This window comes from Oncorhynchus kisutch, linkage group LG4 (genome assembly GCF_002021735.2).
Source record: "Oncorhynchus kisutch isolate 150728-3 linkage group LG4, Okis_V2, whole genome shotgun sequence".
Classification (NCBI taxonomy): Eukaryota; Metazoa; Chordata; class Actinopteri; order Salmoniformes; family Salmonidae; genus Oncorhynchus; species Oncorhynchus kisutch.
The window spans coordinates 66823830-66844915 of record NC_034177.2 but is presented as its reverse complement, the minus strand read 5'-3'; the positions used below and the strand labels follow the sequence as shown (position 1 = coordinate 66844915).

General features: G+C 42.0%; 1 protein-coding gene across 1 annotated transcript; it reads right to left on the bottom strand.

Moving 5' to 3' along the window:
• Positions 1 to 11406: 11406 nt before the first annotated feature.
• Positions 11407 to 19783, bottom strand: LOC109888777 (uncharacterized). Its single transcript, XM_020479951.2, has 5 exons — positions 19563 to 19783; positions 14808 to 15086; positions 14582 to 14676; positions 13780 to 13987; positions 11407 to 13687 (listed from the first exon to the last, which is right to left on the bottom strand). The coding sequence occupies exons 2-5, from the start codon at positions 15083 to 15085 to the stop codon at positions 13537 to 13539; spliced, it is 732 nt and encodes a 243-aa protein (XP_020335540.1). The 5' UTR covers position 15086; positions 19563 to 19783; the 3' UTR covers positions 11407 to 13536.
• Positions 19784 to 21086: the final 1303 nt, after the last annotated feature.

Here is a 21086-nt window from a genome sequence, read left to right as displayed (position 1 = left end):
ACAGCCTCTCCTTGGACAATTTGGCCTGCTGCAATTTTAGTTATTGGCTTTTCATTTATTTTTTTCATCCAAATGTGGGCAATTACTATCTAAGGAAAACTCGGCATCTGTTAAGCTTTCCTGAATAACTGGGCCTGCTTGGAGCACATGTGGCTACATTATTATAGGACGACTTGGGAGAATGTTGATCTGCAACAGACAGTGCATTCAGTATCAGAAGTAAAATACAGCCTTTTTAGGCCTTCTAAACTGTTGGGAGTAAACCCACAACTGATCAAAATTGAATGAAACATTCAAATCTCAGGGCTTTTGCGTCATTATTCAAATGACATTTTCACCGCAGCCTAGTAGGCTAGAATGTTGTACTCACTTGAAAACAATAATGCAATTATTCATTGCATTGTGGTGTTGTAGGTTATTCTCGGTAGGATCATTGTATTGTACGATAACATGATCAATAGGGGAGATTTTTGAGTTGTATGTCTCATGTCTTCACTGTTATTTTATGCACAATGATGCACCTGGCCTCTCTGCTGCCTATCAGCTATTCCAATTTGTTCTTGTTGATTCATATTTTAAAAAATGATGCAGCTTTGAATGTTTTTATGTTTGGTATGATTGCTAGTTAGCCTATTGCAGAACTGGAAAAATAATCAACCTACCACTATTGTCACTATGAATGGTGGATGCAGGGCAGAATAGTCCATTAGACTGGTAGACTATACTGACCTCTGGTATAGTAAAAGTTAGCATGTGGAAAAGCGTAGTTCACAAGGGATGTACCAAAACACCTTGATATATGGGAGGCGCATGCAGGCAGATGGGGAAATTTGGCTAGGATAGAATAAATGAGTAAAACCTGCAAAAGAGCAAATGTACACTACCGTTCAAAAGTTTGGGGTCACTTAGAAATGTCCTTGTTTTTGAAAGAAAAGCAAATTTTTTGTCCATTATAATAACATAAAATTGATCAGAAATACAGTGTAGACATTGTTAATGTTGTAAATGACTATTGTAGCGGGAAAAGGCTGATTTTTAATGGAGTATCTACATAGGCGTACAGAGGCCCATTATCAGCAACCATCACTCCTGTGTTCCAATGGCACGTTGTGTTAGCTAATCCGAGTTTATCATTTTAAAAGGCTAATTGATCATTAGAAAAGCCTTTTGCAATTATATTAGCACAGCTGAAAACTGTTGTTCTGATTAAATAAGCAATAAAACTGGCCTTCTTTAGACTAGTTGAGTATCTGGAGCATCAACATTTGTGGGATCGATTACAGGCTCAAAATGGCTAGAAACAAAGAACTTTCTTCTGAAACTCGTCAGTCTATTCTTGTTCTGAGAAATGAAGGCTGTTCCATGCGAGAAATTGCCAAGAAACTGAAGATCTCTTACAACGCTGTGTACTACTCCCTTCACAGAACAGCACAAACTGTCTAAAATCAGAATAGAAAGAGGAGTGGGAGGCCCCGGTGCACAACTGAGCAAGAGGACAAGTACATTAGAGTGTATAGTTTGAGAAACAGATGCCTCACAAGTCCTCAACTGACAGCTTCATTAAATAGTACCTGCAAAACACCAGTCTCAACGTCAACAGTGAAGAGGTGACTCCGGGATGCTGTCCTTCTCGGCAGAGTTGCAAAGAAAAATCCATATCTCAGACTGGCCAATGCAAAGAAAAGATTAAGATGGGCAAAAGTACACAGACCCTGGACAGAGGAACTCAACGTTGTCTAACGTTCTCCAAAAATGAAGAAAATTACATATTTGACACACATGATTACATTGAGCATGTTCATTGTTCCACATGTTCTCACCTGGGATTTGTACAACCTCGTGGTTCACGGTACTCCAATCTTCCCGCCATGCCACCATCTCTGTCTCAGGTGTCAGTTAATACATTCGTTTTTCTTGAGTGTACTTTTAAGATTGGTGAGATTTACTTCAAAGTGCATTTACCCTTTTACTTACATCTATCAAGTTGTTTCATCTACATGCCTAAGGAGGAGGGGTTAGGGTTTCTTATGGCCCAAAAAGCACACTCCCTAGAGGTATCCCTTATTGGGAGAGTGGTTAGAGTGTTTGTCATTGTTGTTGGTATCCTGGGTTCAAGACCTACTAGTGGAATAAGAATACACTTGCATTCTTAGCAATATATGTTTATTTCTTTATTTGGCAACAGTTACAACATACCTATCTGACAACACACCAGAAGAAAATGGTACCACAGAAGAAAATATCGCAGACGGACAGGGCTGCCATGCTTCTAGCTCTTAGGAAACTTTGCAGTATTTTTTTATGTGTTATTTCTTACATTATTAGCCCAGGAAATACAGCCGAGAAGAAATTCTGGATATCAGAGCAGCGGTAACTCACCAGCATTACCAGCATTACGACCAGGAATACAACTTTACCAAATCTAATACTTTATTCGTACACCTCCAGGCCAATTGAACTGATTCCAAAGGCTGTTCCAAAACACATCGGCGGAAAGAGGTACTCGGAGTGGACTTCTAGTCCGACTCAGGAGGCGCGCACACCACCCATCGCTTCCGAGTATATTACTTGCTATTGCTCTGGATAATAAAGTTGACGAGCTCGGATTGTAACATACTCTGTTTCACGAAAACATGGCTCTCGGGAAATACTACTGAGTCCGTTCAGCCAGTTGGGTTCTCAGTTCATCGCACAGACAGGAATAAATCTCCCTCCGGCTCCCGGGTGGCGCAGTGGTCTAGGGCACTGCATCGCAGTGCTAGCTGTGCCACCAGAGACTCTGGGTTCTAGCCCAGGCTCTGTTGCAGCCGGCCGTGACCGGGAGGTCCATGGGGCGACGCATAATTGGCCTAGTGTCGTTAGGGAGGTTTTTGCAGGTTGGGATATCCTTGTCTCATTGCGAATTAGCAGTGCACGCTAACCAGGTCAACAGGTGCACGGTGTTTCCTCCGACACATTGGTGCGGTTGGCTTCCGGGTTGGATGCGCGCTGTGTTAAGAAGCAGTGTGGCTTGGTTGGGTTGTGTTTCGGAGGACGCATGGCTTTCGACCTTCATCTCTCCCAAGCCCGTACGGGAGTTGTAGCGATGGACAAGATAGTAACTACTAACATTTGGATACCACGAAATTGGGGAGAAAAGGGGGTAAAAAAAATACAAATCTCTCTCTGTGAAGAAGCAGGGCGGTGTTGTATGTTTCATGATTAACTACTCATGGTGTGATTGTGATAATATATCAAGTCCTTTTGATCACCCAAACTAGAATACCTCACAAATGCTGACCGTATTACCTCCCAAGAGAATTCCCTTCCATGTATATTCCCCCTCAAACTGATACCATGACGGCCCTCAAAGAACTTTATGCAAACTGGAAACCACATATCCCGAGGCTGCATTTATTGTAGCTGGGGATTCTATCAAAAGCAAATTTGAGGAAAATGTTACCGAAGTTCTATCAACACATTGACTGTAGTACTCGCACTGCTAAAACACTCGACCACTCCTACTCCAAATTCCGGGATGCCTACAAGGTCCTCCCTTTGGTAAATCTGATCACGACTCCATTTTTAGCCTCCCTTTCTATAGGCAGAAACTCAAACAGGAAGTACCCATGCTAAGGACTATTCAACGCTGGTCTGATCAATCGGAATCCACGCTTCAAGATATTTTTGGTCACGCGGACTGGGATATGTTCCAGGTAGCCTCCGAGAACAACAAAGACGAATAAACTGATACGGTGATTGAGTTTATAAGGAAGTGTATAGGAGATGTTGTACCCACTGTGACTATTAAAACCTACCCTAACCAGAAACCATTGATAGATGGCAGCATTCGCACAAAACTGAAAGCATGATCCATCGCATTAAACCATGGCAATGTGACTGGGAATATTACTGAATACAAACAGTGTAGTTATTCCCTCCGTAAGGCAATTAAACAGGCAAACATCAGTATAGAGACAAACTGGAGTTGCACATCAACGGCTCAGACATGAGACATATGTGGCAGGGTCTACAGACAATCACGGACTACAAAGGAAAAACTAGCCACATCGCGTACACCGACGTCTTGCTTCCGGACCAGCTAAACACCTTCTTCGCCCAATTTGAGGATAACACAGTGCCACGAATGCGACCCTCTACCAAAAACTGTGGGCTCTCCTTCTCCGTGGCCACGTGAGTAGACATTTAAGCATGTTAACCCTCACAAGGCTGCCGGCCCAGACGGCATCCCTAGCTGCGTCCACAGAGCATTCAATCTCTTCCTATCCCAGTCTGTTGTCCCCACATGCTTCAAGATGTCCACCATTGTTCCTGTACCCAAGAAAGCAAAGGTAACTGAACTAAATAACTATTGCCCCGTAGCACTCGCTTCTGTCATCATGAAGTGCTTTGACATACTAGTCAAGGATCATCACCTAGATCCACTTCAATTTGCTTACCGCCCAAATAGATCCACAGACAATGCAATCGCCATCGCACCGCACACTGCCCAATCCCATCTGGACTAGAGGAATATGTATGTCAAAATGCTGTTCATTCACTATAGCTCAGCATTCAACACCATAGTACCCTCCAAGCTCAACATTAAGATTGAGGCCCTGGGTCTGAACCCCACCCTGTGCAACTGGGTCCTGGACTTCCTGACGGGTCGCCCCCAGGTGATGAAGGTAGGAAACACCTCCACTTCGCTAATCCTCAACATTGGGGACCCACAAGTGTGTGTGCAGTCCCCGCCTGTACTCCCTGTTCCCCCTTGACTGCGTGGCCACGCATGCCTCCAACTCGATCATCAAGTTCGCAGATGGCACAACAGTATTAGGCCAGATTATCAACAAAGACAAGACAGCCTACAGGGAGGAGGTGAGGGCCCTGTGAGTGTTGTGCCAGGAAAATAACCTCTCACCCAACGTCAACAAAACAAAGGAGCTGATTGTGGACTTCAGGAAACAGCAGAGGGAGCACCCCATCCACGTCGACGGAACCGCAGTGGAGAAGGTGGAAAGTTTCAAGTTCCTCGGCGTACACATCACTGACAAACTGAAATGGTCCACCCACACCACAGTGTGGTGAAGAAGGCACAACATAGAGAGTCAATGTGCAGGGGCACCGGTTATTTGAGGTAGTATGTACATGTAGGTAGAGTTATTAAAGTGACTATGCATAGATGACAACAGAGAGAGGCAGTGGTGTAAAGAGGGGGTGAAGGGGGGGACTGCAAATAGTCTGGGTAGCCATTTGACTAGATGTTCAGGTGTCTTTTGGCTTGGGGGTAGAAGCTGTTTAGAAGCCTCTTGGACCTCGACTTGGTGCTCCGGTACCGATTACCGTGTGATAGTAGAGAGAACAGTCTATGACTAGGGTGTCTGGAGATTGACCATTTTTAGGGCCATCCTCTGACACTGCCTGGTTTTGAGTTCCTGGATGGCAGGAACTTGGCCCCAGTGATGTACTGGGCCGTTTGCACTACCCTGTGTAGTGCCTTGACATTGGACGACGAACAGTTGCCATACCAGGCAGTGATGCAACCAGTGGTGCAGCTGTAGAACCTTTTGAGGATCTCAGGACCCATGCCAAATCTTTTCAGTCTCCTGAGGGGAATATGTTTGTCATGCCCTCTTCACGACTGTCTTGGTGTGATTGGACTATGTTAGTTTGTTGGTGATGTGGACACCAAGGAACTTGAAACTCTCAACCTGCTCTACTGCAGCCCGGTCGATGAGAATGGGGGCGTGCTCGTCCTCCTTTTTCCTGTAGTCCACAATCATCTCCTTTGTCTTGATCACATTGAGGGAGAGGTTGTTGTCCTGGCACCACACGGCCAGGTCTCTGACCTCCTCCCTATAGGCTGTCTTGTCGTTGTCGGTGATCAGGCCTACCACTGTTATGTCATCAGCAAATTTAATAATGATGTTGGAGTCATGCCTGGCTGTGCAGTCATGAGGGAACAGGGAGTACAGGAGGGGACTGAGTGCGCACCCCCGAGGGGCCCCTGTGTTGAGGATCAACGTGGCGGATGTGTTTTTACCTATCCTTACCACCTAGGGGCGGCCCATCAGGAAGTCCAGGATCCAGTTGCAGAGGGAGGTGTTTAGTCCCCGGGTCCTTAGCTTAGTGATTTGAGGGCTCTATGGTGTTGAACGCTGAGCTGTAGTCAATGAATAGCATTCTCACATAGGTGTTTCTTTTGTCCAGGTGGGATAGGGCCATGTGGAGTGCAATGGAGATTGGGTCATCTGTGGATCTGTTGCGGCGGTATGCAAATTGAAGTGAGTCTAGGATTTCTGGGATGATGGTGTTGATGTGAGCCATGACTAGCCTTTCAAAGCACTTCATGGCTACAGACGGGAGTGCTATGGGTCGGTAGTCGTTTAGGCAAGTTACCTTAGTGTTCTTGGGCACAGGGACTATGGTGGTCTGCTTAATACATGTTAGTATTACAGACTCGGACAGGGACAGTTTGAAAATGTCAGTGAAGACACTTGCCAGTTGGTCAGCGCATGCTCGCAGTACACGTCCTGGTAATCTGTCTGGCCCTGCGGCCTTGTGAATGTTGACCTGTTTAAAGTTCCTACTCACATCGGCTGCGGAGAGCGTGATCACACAGTCTTCCGGAACAGCTGGTGCTTTCATGCATGTTTCAGTGTTATTTGCCTCAAAGCTTCCAGTTTTTTTTGCCTTTACCTCCATTATCTCACCTCATTTGCTCACATCGTATATAGACTTGTTTATACTGTATTATTGACTGTATGTTTGTTTTACTCCATGTGTAACTCTGTGTCGTTGTATGTGTTGAACTGCTTTGCTTTATCTTGGCCAGGTCGCAATTGTAAATGAGAACTTGCCTACCTGGTTAAATAAAGGTGAAATAAAATAAATAAATAAAACAAATAAATACATAAGCGAGCATAGAAGTAGCTTAGCTCGTCTGGTAGGCTCGTGTCACCGGGCAGCTCTTGTCTGTGTTTCACCTTGTAGTCTGTAATGGTTTGCAAGCCCAGCCACATCCAAAGAGCGTCAGAGCCGGTGTAGTACGATTCGATCTTAGTCCTGTGTTGACGCTTTGCCTGTTTGATGGTTCATCAGAGGGCATAGCGGGATTTCTTATACGCTTCTGGGTTAGAGTCCCACTCCTTTAAAGCGGCAGCTCTAGCCTTTAGCTCAGTCCAGATGCTGCCTGTAATCCATGGCTTCTGGTTGGGGTTTGTATGTACGGTCACTGTGGAGACGACGTCGTCGATGCACTTATTGATAAAGCCAATGACTGATTTGGTGAACTCCTCAATGACATTGGGGGAATCCCAGAACATATTCCAGTATGTGCTAGCAAAATAGTGCTGTAGCTTAGCATCTGCCTCATCTGACCACTTTTTTACTGATCTAGGCACTGGTGCTTCCTGCTTTAATTTTTGCTTGTAAGCAGGAATCAGGAGGATACAATTATGGTCAGATTTGCCAAATGGAGGGTGAGGGAGAGCTTTGTGTGCATCTCTTTGTGTGGCATATAGGTTGTTCAGAGTTCTATTTCCTCTGGTTGCACATTTAACATTGGTAAAACGGATTTAAGTTTCCCTACATTCAAGTCCCCGGCTACTAGGAGTGCCGCCTCTGGGTGAGCGTTTTCTTGTTTGCTTATGGTGGAATAAAGCTCATTCAATGCTGTCTTAATGCCAGCCTCTGACTGTGGGGGTATGTAACAGCTACAAAGAATACAGATGAAAACTCTCTCGATAGGTAGTGTGGTCTACAGCTTATCATGAGATACTCTACCTCAGGCGAGCAATAGCTCGAGACTTCCTTAGATATCATGCACCAGCTGTTGTTTACAAAAATACATAGACCGCCGCCCCTTGTCTTATCAGATGCCGCTGTTCTATCCTGGCGGTACATCGTATAACCAGCCAGCTGTATGTTGATGTGGTCGTAGTTCAGCCACGACTCCGTGAAGCATAATATGTAACCGTTTTTAATTTCCCGTTGGTAGTTTAATCTTCTGCGTAACTCGTCAATTTTATTGTCCAAAGATTGCACGTTTGCTAGCAGAATGGAGGGAAGTGGGGGTTTATTTGATCGCCTACGAATTCTCAGAAGGCAGCTGGACCTTCAGCCCTCTTCACGCAAAACTCTTCACGCAAATCACGGAGGTCGGGGCCTGTCCTCGAGGAAACAGCGTATCCTTCGTGTCGGGCTCGTCAGAGTCATGAAAGGAAAAATAAAATTCTGCTAGTCCGTGGTAATCGCAGTGCTGATATCTAGAAGTTATTTTCGGTCATAAGAGATGATAGCGGCAACATTATGTACAAAATAAGTTTAAAAAATAAGTTACAAACAATGCAAATAAACAAACAAACTATCGGCTGGGTGCCCGTAAAATATCTGCCATCTTCTCTGCCGCCATCTTACATTCTATCCTATTCTACTGTATCTTAGTCTATGCCGCTCTGACATTGCGCGTCCAAATATTCAGATATTTTTAATTCCATTCCTTTACTTTAGATTGTGTGTATTGCTAGATATTACTTGTTAGACACTGCACTGTTGGAGCTAGAAACACAAGCAATTCGCTACACCCGCAATAACATCTGCTAAACACATGTATGTGACAAAAGAAATTGAATTTGATCTAACTTAAATTAATTTCTCAATGACACATTTGTTGTAAATGGTGTATGTGCTGTATTGTTCTTATTTTAAATGTTTATTTAACCTTAATTTAACTAGGCAAGTCAGTTAAGAACAAATTCTTATTTACTGTCACGCCCTGACCTTAGAGAGACGTTTTATTTCTATTTGGTTAGGTCACGGTGTGATGTGGGGTGGGCATTCTATGTATTGTTTTCTATGTTTCTTTATTTCTATGTTTTGGCCGGGTATGGTTCTCAATCAGGGACAGCTGTCTATCGTTGTCTCTGATTGGGAATCATACTTACAGTGGGGCAAAAAGTATTTAGTCAGCCACCAATTGTGTAAGTTCTCCCACTTAAAAAGATGAGAGAGGTCTGTAATTTCCATCATAGGTACACTTCAACTATGACAGACAAAATGAGACAAAAGAAATCCAGAAAATCACATTGTAGGATTTTTTATGAATTTATTAGCAAAATTGGTGGAAAATAAGTATTTGGTCAATAACAAAAGTTTATCTCTATACTTTGTTATATACCCTTTGTTGGCAATGACAGAGGTCAAACGTTTTCTGTAAGTCTTCACAAGGTTTTCACACACTGTTGCTGGTATTTTGGCCCATTCCTCCATGCAGATCTCCTCTAGAGCAGTGATGTTTTGGGGCTGTTGCTGGGCAACACGGACATTCAACTCCCTCCAAAGATTTCCTATGGGGTTGAGATCTGGTGACTGGCTAGGCCACTCCAGGACCTTGAAATGTATCTTACGAAGCCACTCCTTCGTTGCCCGGGCGGTGTGTTTGGGATCATTGTCATGCTGAAAGACCCAGCCACGTTTAATCTTCAATGCCCTTGCTGATGGAAGGAGGTTTTCACTCAAAATCTCACGATACATGGCCCCATTCATTCTTTCCTTTACACGGATCAGTCGTCCTAGTCCCTTTGCAGAAAAACAGCCCCGAAGCATGATGTTTCCACCCCCATGCTTCACAGTAGGTATGGTGTTCTTTGGATGCAACTCAGCATTCTTTGTCCTCCAAACACGACGAGTTGAGTTTTTACCAAAAAGTTATATTTTGGTTTCATCTGACCATATGACATTCTCCCAATCTTCTTCTGGATCATCCAAATGCTCTCTAGCAAACTTCAGACGGGCCTGGCTTAAGCAGGGGGACACGTCTGGCACTGCAGGATTTGAGTCCCTGGCGGCGTAGTGTGTTACTGATGGTAGGCTCTCTGCAGGTCATTCACTAGGTCCCCCCGTGTGGTTCTGGGATTTTTGCTCATCGTTCTTGTGATCATTTTGACCCTACGGGGTGAGATCTTGCGTGGAGCCCCAGATCGAGGGAGATTATCAATGGCCTTGTATGTCTTCCATTTCCTAATAATTGCTCCCACAGATGATTTCTTCAAACCAAGCTGCTTACCTATTGCAGATTCAGTCTTCCCAGCCTGGTGCAGGTCTACAATTTTGTTTCTGGTGTCCTTTGACAACTTTTTGGTCTTGGCCATAGTGGAGTTTGTAGTGTGATTGTTTGAGGTTGTGGACAGGTGTCTTTTATACTGATAACAAGTTCAAACAGGTGCCATTAATACAGGTAACGAGTGGAGGACAGAGGAGCCTCTTAAAGAAGAAGTTACAGGTCTGTGAGAGCCAGAAATCTTGCTTGTTTGTAGGTGACCAAATACTTATTTTCCACCATAATTTTCTAATAAATTCATTAAAAATCCTACAATGTGATTTTCTGGATTTTTTTTCTCATTGTCTGTCATAGTTGAAGTGTACCTATGATGAAAATTACAGACCTCTCTCATCTTTTTAAGTGGGAGAACTTGCACAATTGGTGGCTGACTAAAGACTTTTTTGCCCCACTGTAGGTAGCCCTTTTTCCCTCCTTTCAGTGTGGGTAGATGTCTTTGTTAGGGGCACTATAGCCCTTGTAAGCTTCACGGTTGTTTTTGTTGTTTCTTGTTTGTTTTTTTGGCGACATTTTGAATGAAAGAAAAATGTACGCTTTGGTCCACTTCTTCCCATGACGGCCGTGACACTTACAATGACGGCCTACTGTGGTATAGATTTTAAAAAGACAATAGACTTCTCTTTGAGATGCTCAGCTATATAGAACTAATAACTAATAATAATATTAATAATTAAGTAGGTATTGGATATGTGGTCATAATTCGTGCTCAGGGGAAAATCCTTCATATTCCCATCTTTCAATGAGAAACTGATTTGAATTATATCTGATAGGTGTGTTGTAACTGTTGCCAAATAATTAAATTAACATATTTTGCTAAGACTGTGGTAGAATGGTGACTGCGCTAGTGGGTCTCAAAACCAGGCCACCAGCACCAATGACAAATGTCCTAACCACTGTCCCAGTAAGGGACATCTCTAGGATGTGCTTGTTGGGCCAGTCTAATTAGGCCCTGCTCTGTCCTGTCCAGAAAAAACCTGACACAATACAAACAAGTCAGTAGTGAGCTCACTGTGTCAACCAACGATGACAACATCCTGCGAGGCAACAGGATCGCCACAACCACACTATTATCATTTGGATGGTGTTATGATAAGGAGTCATATGTCTTGTCCAAGCAAAGTACACATTAATTACATTCAGATGTCTTCAGTTACTAATAGGTTATAGTATCATGAACATAGCCTATGATGAACATTTACTATGGAATATTTACAATAATAACCAACAACCTAATATATTTTGCTTGTATATACTGCACCTCCGGAGATCAGGAATTTTTATACAGAATGCACTCCACAAAGCTCTTTAGATGAGATATTACTTTATGGTCTGTTGTTCACAGAAATGTGCATTACGTAGAGAAAATACAATGCGTAAAAAAAGGATCCATAACAAAAAGAGAAACTTAGAACTTCTCATAGTACCTCAGAATGGTAAATTAGATGAATGCTGAACCAACTGGTGTTACAGTAAAACAAATATTGAACAGTGTCCACAGCAGGTGAAGTGGTTCAGCCATTAAATGTAACTTTCAACACGCATCTTGTGGTACCATCTTGTGGTAAAGAGAAGAAATTACATTTTCAAAAACTGCCTATGAGCATTCAGCACTAGTCCAATAGTGATTTTGTCAAAACAGTAGGCTACTACTGTGTTGGAATAGTTATTCTGTGTTGTTACAATTATTTCACAAACAATATGCTAATACACAGTTGACCTGTAACTACTCAATTTTCTTTGAGCTGCAGTGGGCTACACATTATTAGGCAAGTGGTTTGATATGGTGATTGGTATCATCATTGTAGAGTTCTAAGCCCTAAGGGAAGTGTGGAACTCTAATGGCTACTTGAAATACACAAATATATACAGTGCCTTCAAAAAGTATTCACACCCCTTGACTTTTTCTATATTTTGTTGTGCTACAGCCTTCAAAATTGATTAAATTGAGATGTTGTATCATTGGTCGACACGTAATGCCCCATAATGTCAAAGTGGAATAATTTTTTTCTCAAAATGTTCAACATTTTTGCAAATTAATAAAAAATGAAAAGCTGAAATGTCTTGAGTCAATAAGTATTTGTTATGGCAAGCCTAAATAAGTTCAGAAGTAAACAAGTCACATAATAAGTTGGAGGTTTTCCAATGCCTCGCAAAGAAAGGCACCTATTGGTAGATTGGTAAAAATGTGAAAGACAGATATTGAATATCCCTAAAGACAGATATTGAATATACCTTTGAGTATGGTAAAGTTATTCATTACAGTTTGGATGGTGAATCAATACACCCAGTCACTACAAAGATACAGGCATCCTTCCTAACTCAGTTGCCAGAGAGGAAGGAAACCACTCAGGGATTTTACCATGAGGCCAATGGTGACTTTGAAACAGTTACAGAGTTTAATGACCGTGATAGGCGAAAACTGAGGATGGATCAACAACATTGTAGTTACTCCACAATAATAACCTAAATTACAGAGTGAAAAGAAGAAAGAATATTTTATTTTGTACAAGCTAAAACATGCATCCTGTTTGCAATAAAGCACTAAAGTAAAACTGCAAAAAATGTGGAAAATAAATTAACTTTATGTCCTAAATATAAAGTGTTATGTTCGCAGCAAATCTAACACAACACATCATTGAGTACCAGTCTTAATATTTTCAAGCATGGTGGTGGCTGCATCATGTTGTGGGTATGCTTGTCATTGGGCAAGGACTAAGGAGGTTTTTTTGGGATAAAAAGAAACGGAATAGAGCTAAGCACAGGCAAAATCCTAGAGGAAAAGCTCGTTCAATCTGCTTTCCATAAGACTCAGAGACAAATTCACCTTTCAGCAGGACATTAACCTAAAACACAATGCAAAATATACACTGGAGTTGTTTACCAAGATGACCTTGAATGTTTCTGAGTGGCCTAGTTATAGTTTTGACTTAAATTGGCTTAAAACCTATGGCAGACATGAAAATGGCTGTCTAGCAACGATCAACAACCAACTTGACAGAGCTTAAAGAATTCAAATAAGAATAACGTGCAAATATTGTATAATCCAGGTGTGCAAAGCTCTTAAGAGATTTACCCAGAAACTCACAGCTGTAATTGTTGCCAGAAGTTATTAACATGTATTGATTCAGGGGGTTGAATATTTATGCAATCAAGATATATTAATGTTGTATTTTTCATGTTTTTTTTTTATAAAAGTTCGAAAATTTTCTTCTACTTTGACACTACAGAGGATTGTGTGTAGGTCACTGACAAAAAATGACAAATCAATTTGAATCCTACCTTGTAATACAACTAAATGTGGAAAAAGTTAAGCGATGTGAATACTTTCTGAAGGCACTGTATTTACATAATGTAGGCTAGGTAGTTAATGAATTGCCTCTGGTCTGGTCAGTAGGTCACCCTTAAAATTTCATTCTAGTTTAAAAAAAAAGTGTTTATTCTTTTTCATCAGCAGTGGGTTCCATCTTTATAGTGTTTTTGACTCTTGTGTAAGTCAATTCGGATTTGTTTGTGAACTTTATCCCCTCTTGGTACTTGTTAATTCCAAGTTTCTCGAATGAGATTCTCTTCAACTTTACAGAAGACCTGGAAAAAAAAAACACACAAAGAGATACTCAATATTACACCTGCACTATAAACCAGATCTTATCAAGCTTAGCATACTTTGTTTGACTTACCTTCTCTTCTCTGCTCCTAGAAAGATATTTCGTTTCTCTAGATCCAAAATGAGAATGACCATGGGCCCATCCTCTTGGTTTAGAACAGCTTGGTAGTATTTCCCCCCCGCCTTCCCCATCTTCACTTCAGAAACGTCTGTGATGGTTCCACACGCAGTGGTACTTCTCCGGTTATTCTTTTTCACAGGAGTAGTTGGAATCTTTGAACCTAATAAAAACAACAACACATGTCATTTTTCCCAGATGCCATATCGGTTTATGATTTAGCTCCATTCCACTCATAGCAGTTTTAAAATGCAGGTTTTTCTTCAAAGGTTTTGTTGCTGTTCTGCATATTAGGTTCACTTTAAATGGGACATTGAGTCCTCTAGTTTACATTAGGCTATTCTTTACTTGTTGTGTATTCTCTTCTGGTGGACAGATGCCCATAACATAAAAGGTTGACAGACTGGGATGCGACAACTAACAAGCATCTTTGTTCTGGTACTGAATAGAACTTAATCAAGCATCTGATGCATTTACATGATATTTATAGTTTTGGTTGTCTGAAATGACGTGATCTGTAACCCTTTACAAATTAAAATGAGAAGCCAGAGGTGTGTGTATCCATCTTGGGGCTTCCAAGCGCAGAATATTGGTGTCAGACATTTGAACTACAATTCCACTAATGGTGGTGGGGTTGGACCAGGAATACGAGCGAATAGATAGATCATTAGATAGGATTTATTCAGAGAATACATACACCATGATTCAATCGATCTGTGCAAAAATAATGGAAATGTATGCTTTAAAATGGTTCTACCTGATGTGGTTGGGCGACGGGTGTGGACTGTGGAGGAGGCAGAGGTTCGGACAGCGTTTGGGGGTGCTGGGCTACTGGGTGCCGGAGCTATGTCGCTGTTGTCATTAGATTAGATTAGCAAACGTTATTATGCTTTAATTAGGAGATCCCAATCATCGTACATACCAAAAACAGGGCTACATTATATAAAAATGTGCTTAATAGTGCATAATATTGTGCATAATACATGTGTTTGATTTCTTCCAGTTTGGGGTAGGTTGATCTGATGACTGGCTCCTGCAACAGGGTCAGGAATCTAGTGCATTTCTCATCTCCTCCTTTCATTAGGAGTGAATCCAGCAGACCGACAATAGAATCTTCTGGATCTAATTTACTGACATTGCGCAGGCTCCTGTATTCGCGAGGAGTCACCAGGTCCTCCTGGTGTACATGCTGAAGGATGTAACTGGCTTCCGCTGACAAGATTTCTGTCAGAACTATCCTTATTTTTCTCAATTTATCCATGCTGGACGAGAGAGAGAGAGAGAGAGAGAGAGAGAGAGAGAGAGAGAGAGTTTGTTTTAGAATCTCCTGTTTAGTCAATGAAATGGGAAGAAACTAAATTGAAAAATGTTACTTAATAAAACCAACATTTGCTATATGATTGGAATCTGTCCCTGACTGAGTCTGCAATACCAACATGTTTCAAGCAGACCACCATAGTCCCTGTGCCCAAGAACCCTAAGGTAACCTGCCTAAATGACTACTGACCCGTAGCACTCACGTCTGTAGCCATGAAGTGTTTTGAAATGATGGTCATGGTTCACAACACCATTATCCAAGAAACCCAATTTGCATACCGCCCAAACAGATCCACAGATTATGCAATCTCTATTGCACTCCACACTTCCCTTTCCCACCTGGACAAAAGGAACACCTATGTGAGAATGCTATTCTTTGACTACAGCTCAGTGTTCAACACCATAGTGCTCTCAAAGCTCATCACTAAGCTAAGGACCCTGGGACTAAACACCTCCCTCTGCAACTGGATCCTGGACTTCCTGACGGGCTGTCACCAGGTGGTAAGGGTAGGGAACAACATATCCGCCACGCTAATCCTCAACAAGGGGGCCCCTCAAGTGTGCGTGGTCAGTCCCCTCCTGTACCCCAAGCATGGCCGGCAGGTAGCCTAGTTGTTAGAGCGTTAGGCCAGTAACCGAAAGGTTGCTAGATTGAATCCCAAGCTGACAAGGTAACAGGGCAGTTAACCCACTGTTCCTAAGCCGTCATTGTAAATAAGAATTTGTTCTTAACTGACTTGCATAGTTAAATAAAGGTTAAATAAATAAACAAAATAAAATAAATGGCCAGCCACGACTCCAACACCATCATCAAGTTTGCCAATGACAGCAGTGGTAGGTCTGATCACCAACAAAAATGAGACAGCCTATAGGGAGGAGGTCAGAGACCAGGTCGTGGTGCCAGGACAACAACCACTCCATCAACGTGATCAAGACAAAGGAGATGATTGTGGACAACAGAAAAAGGAGGACCGAGCATGTCCCCATTCTCATCGACAGGGCTCAAGTTCCTTGGTGTCAACATCATCAACAAACTATCATGGTCCAAGCACACTAAGACAAGACAGTCATGAAGAGGGCACAACAAAGCCTATTCCCCCTCAGGAGACTGAAAAGATTTGGCATGGGTCCTCAGATACTTAAAAGGTTCTACAGCTGCACCATCGAGAGCATCTTGACTGGTTGCATCACTGCCTGGTATGGCAACTGCTCGGCCTCCAACCGCATGGCACTACAGAGGGTAGTGCGTCTGGCCCAGTACATCACTGGGGCCAAGCTTCCTGCCATCCAGGACCTCTATATCAGGCGGGGGCAGAGGAATGCCCTACAAATTGTTGAAGACTACAGCCACCCAAATCATAGACTGTTCTCTCTGCTACCGCACGGCAAGCAGTACCGGAGCGCCAAGTCGAGGTCCAAAAGGCTTCTTAACAGCTTCTACCCCCCAAGCCATAAGACTCCTGAACAGCTAATCAAAGGGCTAATCAGACCCCTTTTTTACGCTGCTGCTTCTCTCTGTTTATAATCTATGCATAGTCACTTTAACTCTACCTGTGCCCCTGCACAGTCTCTGTACCGGTACCCCCTGTATATAGCTTTGCTTGTTATTTTACTGCTACTGTTGAATTATTTGTTACTTTTACTTTCTACTTATCTATTTTTTACTTAACACTTTTAAAACTTTTTTTTCCGTAACTTCTTAAAGCATTGTTGGCTAAGGGCTTGTAAGTAAGCATTCTACTGTAAGGTGGACCTGTTGTATTCGGCGCATGTGACAAATAAAATGTGATTGTATTTGATTTTTTATTACAACTCACGCGCAGTTGTTAGCCATCTCTTCGAAAATAACTTGTGTGTGAAACAAAGTTGCATTTAAACTTTAAATCACCGGTTACTTTGTGTGCTAAATGTGAAATGTAGTTGTACATTTTGATTGGGAAACGCTTAGCCTAATGCTGTCACCACCATGCTTCACTGTCGGTGTAGTGTTCTCGGGGTGATGAAAGGTGTTGGGTTTGCGCCAGACATAGCGTTTTCCTTGATGGCCAAAAAGCTACATTTTTGTCTCATCTAACCAGAGTACCTTCTTCCATATGTTTGGGGAGTCTCCCACATGCCCTTTGGCGAACACCAAACGTGTTTTCTTATTTTTCTCTGAAAGCAATGGATTTTTTCTGGCCACTCTTCCCGTTAAGCCCAGCTCTGTGGAGTGTCCTATGGACAGATACTCCAATCTCTGCTGTGGAGCTTTGCAGCTCCTTCAGGGTTATCTTTGGTCTTTTTGTTGTATCTCTGATTAATGCCCTCCTTGCCTGGTCCGTGAGTTTTGGTGGACAGCTTTCAGAACAGGTGTATGCATACTGAGATCATGTGACAGATCATGTGACACTTAGATTGCACACAGGTGGACTTTATTTAACTAATTATGTGACTTCTGAAGGTAATTGTTTGCGCCAATTGTTTTTTTCATTTCACTTCACCAATTTGGAGTCTGTCCATTACATGAAATCCAAATAAAAATCTATTTAAATTAAAGATTGTAATGCAACAAAATAGGAAAAACGCCAAAGGAGACACCCCTCATCCATTTGTTTTGTAGACTGCTGCTACTCGCTGTTTATTATCTATGCATAGTCACTTCACCCCTACCTAATGTACAATTTACCTCAACAAACCTGTACCCCCACACATTGACTCGGTACTGGTACCCCTTGTATATAGCCTCATTATTGTTATTTTATTTTGTTACTTTTTATAATTTTTTACTTTCGTTTATTTGGTAAATATTTTCTTAACTCTTTCTTGAACTGCACTGTTGGTTAAGGGCTTGTAAGTAAGCATTTCACAGGCCTAGAGTGGTGCGGTGGTCTAAGGCACTGCATCGCAGTGCTAGCTGCGCCATTAGAGATCCTGGTTCGAGTCTCGGCTCTGTCGCAGACGGACGAGACCGGGAAACCCATGGAGCGGCACACAAATGGCCCAGCGTCGTCCAGGTTAGGACAGTGCGGCTTGTTTGGGTTGTGTATTGGAGGACGCATGACTTTCAACCTTTGTCTCTCCGTATGGGAGTTGCAGCGATGTAGCTACTAAAAAAAAAATTGGATACCATGAAATTGAAAAATGGGTAAGAATGTAAAAAAAATCATAAACAACAGAGATTATCCAACATGGCTAATAAATCCTTGTTTTGGGGTCAACAATTTAGCTAATCTATACTTCCATATTTCCAAGTCCTATTCTTGAAGATCTGGAATGACTGGAATTCTGATAGACTTTGGTTTTTAATGTAAAGATACAATTTAATCGTATTATTATAGGTAGTAGAAAGTGAAGGATTAGAAGAAGCCAACCCATAAAGTAACATCCATATATGACCAGCAATGTAAACTTTAACATTGATTTATCCTGCAATAGATGTCGTTCAATTGGTAACATACATGTTTGTCTTCTTCCAATGCCTCTTAAGAGGAAAGTAAATTAATGTAATCAGATTACTGAATTTGGGTAATCCAAAATTTACGTTACTAATTACAATTTTGGACAGGTAACTATTAACTTTAACGGATTACATCTAGAAAGTAACCTTCCCAACCCTGCATGTAGATAGGGGTAAAAAAACAACCAGTTGAGAGCTGTGCGCTCTTGCTGCCTGCAGATGATATTCCACTGAAACTAGGCTGTATCCTGCTTGCATGTGAATACATTTCACATGCTTTGCAATTGTGTAGGCTACTTTGTGCATGATTTCTCTGTTGTACTACACAATTAACATGTCGTATACCTCCACTGCACTTGATACACAACAGAAGGGATTATTAAGAAGTGAGTATAGGGAATGCCCACTGAAGAAAAAGTGGGCATAGGGCATATAGCTTCCACTACACCACCGGCCCTTTGTGTTTCACAAAACTCTCCTACATGAATGAGTGCACTGTTATTACAGTCGCTGTCCTTTGAGCATCACGAGCCTGTCACATACTGAAGGCCTAGGTACAATAGGTTCGCCACTGCGCAAACATGTCTACAACAGATATAAAGACTGTTACAATTTCCCTGTCTCCCCTTTACTAATAGTGAGCATGCAACTTTCCAACAATTTCCCCCACTCTTCCCTGCCAGCAAGTCAATGAAACTGGGAGAAAGTTTAAGGATATTTTTCAATGAAAATAAAGGACAATAATGTTATGACTAAAGTTGGAATCCCATGTCTCAATAGAGGATAATCCCTAAATGTTTCAAGAACGGAGTATAGCCTATAGCCTTTTTTACTCTGCTGGTCTCTGGGAGAAATTACAAATCCTCACTAAAGCCAAGTAAAAATGTAAGACCGGACTCAAGGAGTACTACAACACTGCCGAGAAATGTATTATGCTATATTGGATTAGATGTTGGCCTATTGGAGAAATGTTAGGGGGTCTTACCTTGAAGAAAACGTATAGGGTCTGCAGAACAATATGTCGTGTAGGTTAACCTATCTAGCCTATGTTAGACAACACCCTTTCACTTTCATTATCTTTGAAACGTAGCCTAACCAGAAATAGCCTGCTCGTTTTTTTTCCGTGCTCATGAGTAGAATGGTGTACCCTGTACAATAACAGCAATCAAGAAATCAAGCGATATCAAGCGAAATCAAGCGATATGAATCAGACAGTGGGGCGCCGCCTGTTCCACTAGTTGATCAGAAGGTTCAAATCAGTGTTTCATATCGTGGTGTTTTGGGATTCTGTATTTTACATTATAGTCCTTACCATATATATATGATTAAATATTATCTGATGTTGGTTGTGTGAGGTGTCTGCATTTGTGCACTGGAGCATCATTATGAGATTAAACAACTGCTTGCTACTTGCCTGTTTGTGTGTGACAAGAACTGAGTAACATGGTGTGACCTGCATGTTGCAAAACTGTAGATATCAGCCCAGGAGATGCTTTGTCCTTGTGTTTGTATGTAACAATATTGAGCACATGATGTGACTTCCTGTATCTTACAAAGTTGTGATAGGGAGGTGTGGTCATCACGAGGTTTAACTGAGATGGAAAAATACTGAACCACACAATAGCAGGAACTGAGCAACTGTTATAACTAGGGGGTGATACCAGAACAGTAGGAATCTATACATCGACGGAGGGAGGACTCCAAGAAGCGCCAAGAGGCGGGGACCCGCCTGAGCGCCTGCGATAGGCTGGGCAAGTTTAAACCACGCCCAGCCTCTACTGTGATAGGCCAACAGACGGGTTGGGACAATGTCTATCACAGTATAAGAACACTGTTTACATACATCTTGTCAGTTCTCTGTTCTGCCCTGCGTGGTATTACAGTGAGCCCGTATATACGAAAGTTGCATTTGCCATTTATTACTTAGCTAATAAAAAATACATAGTATACAATCGGTAACTCATTGTTATATTTATCCTGATACCAGATTCGAATTTACGAAATTCTAACAGTGTTGATGTACTGTATTGACAATGACATAACGAGATCACATTTACAGCATGGGCGACAACCAGACCTCTCGTGCCCGCCACAGGAAGCAAAATGGTAACGTGCATTAATAAATAATAAGTGAGCATTGCATTTAAAGCTCCGTAATTAATAAAAACATTTCAAACAGTTTTAAGAGTAAACTCTGAACGAGCTCCAGCAACTCCTGGCCCAGCTGGCTGCTTGCTAGCTTGACTGCGACCTCCAGCAACTCGTGGCCCAGCTGGCTGATGGCTAGCTTGATTTACATTGCTAGCCCTAGTTCCAGGTGAACTTTTTTGCTTCTTAATTTATGGGTTTCTTACAATGTTTGGATAATTAACATAACCGATTAGGATAATTGGTTCAGATTATTTGATGATTTATTGGCCTCTACTTTTATTAATTTTTATTTTTACAAATCCCAAATCATTATTGGAGGGCTGACCACCTCTGTTCCTGGAGTGCTACCATCCTGTAG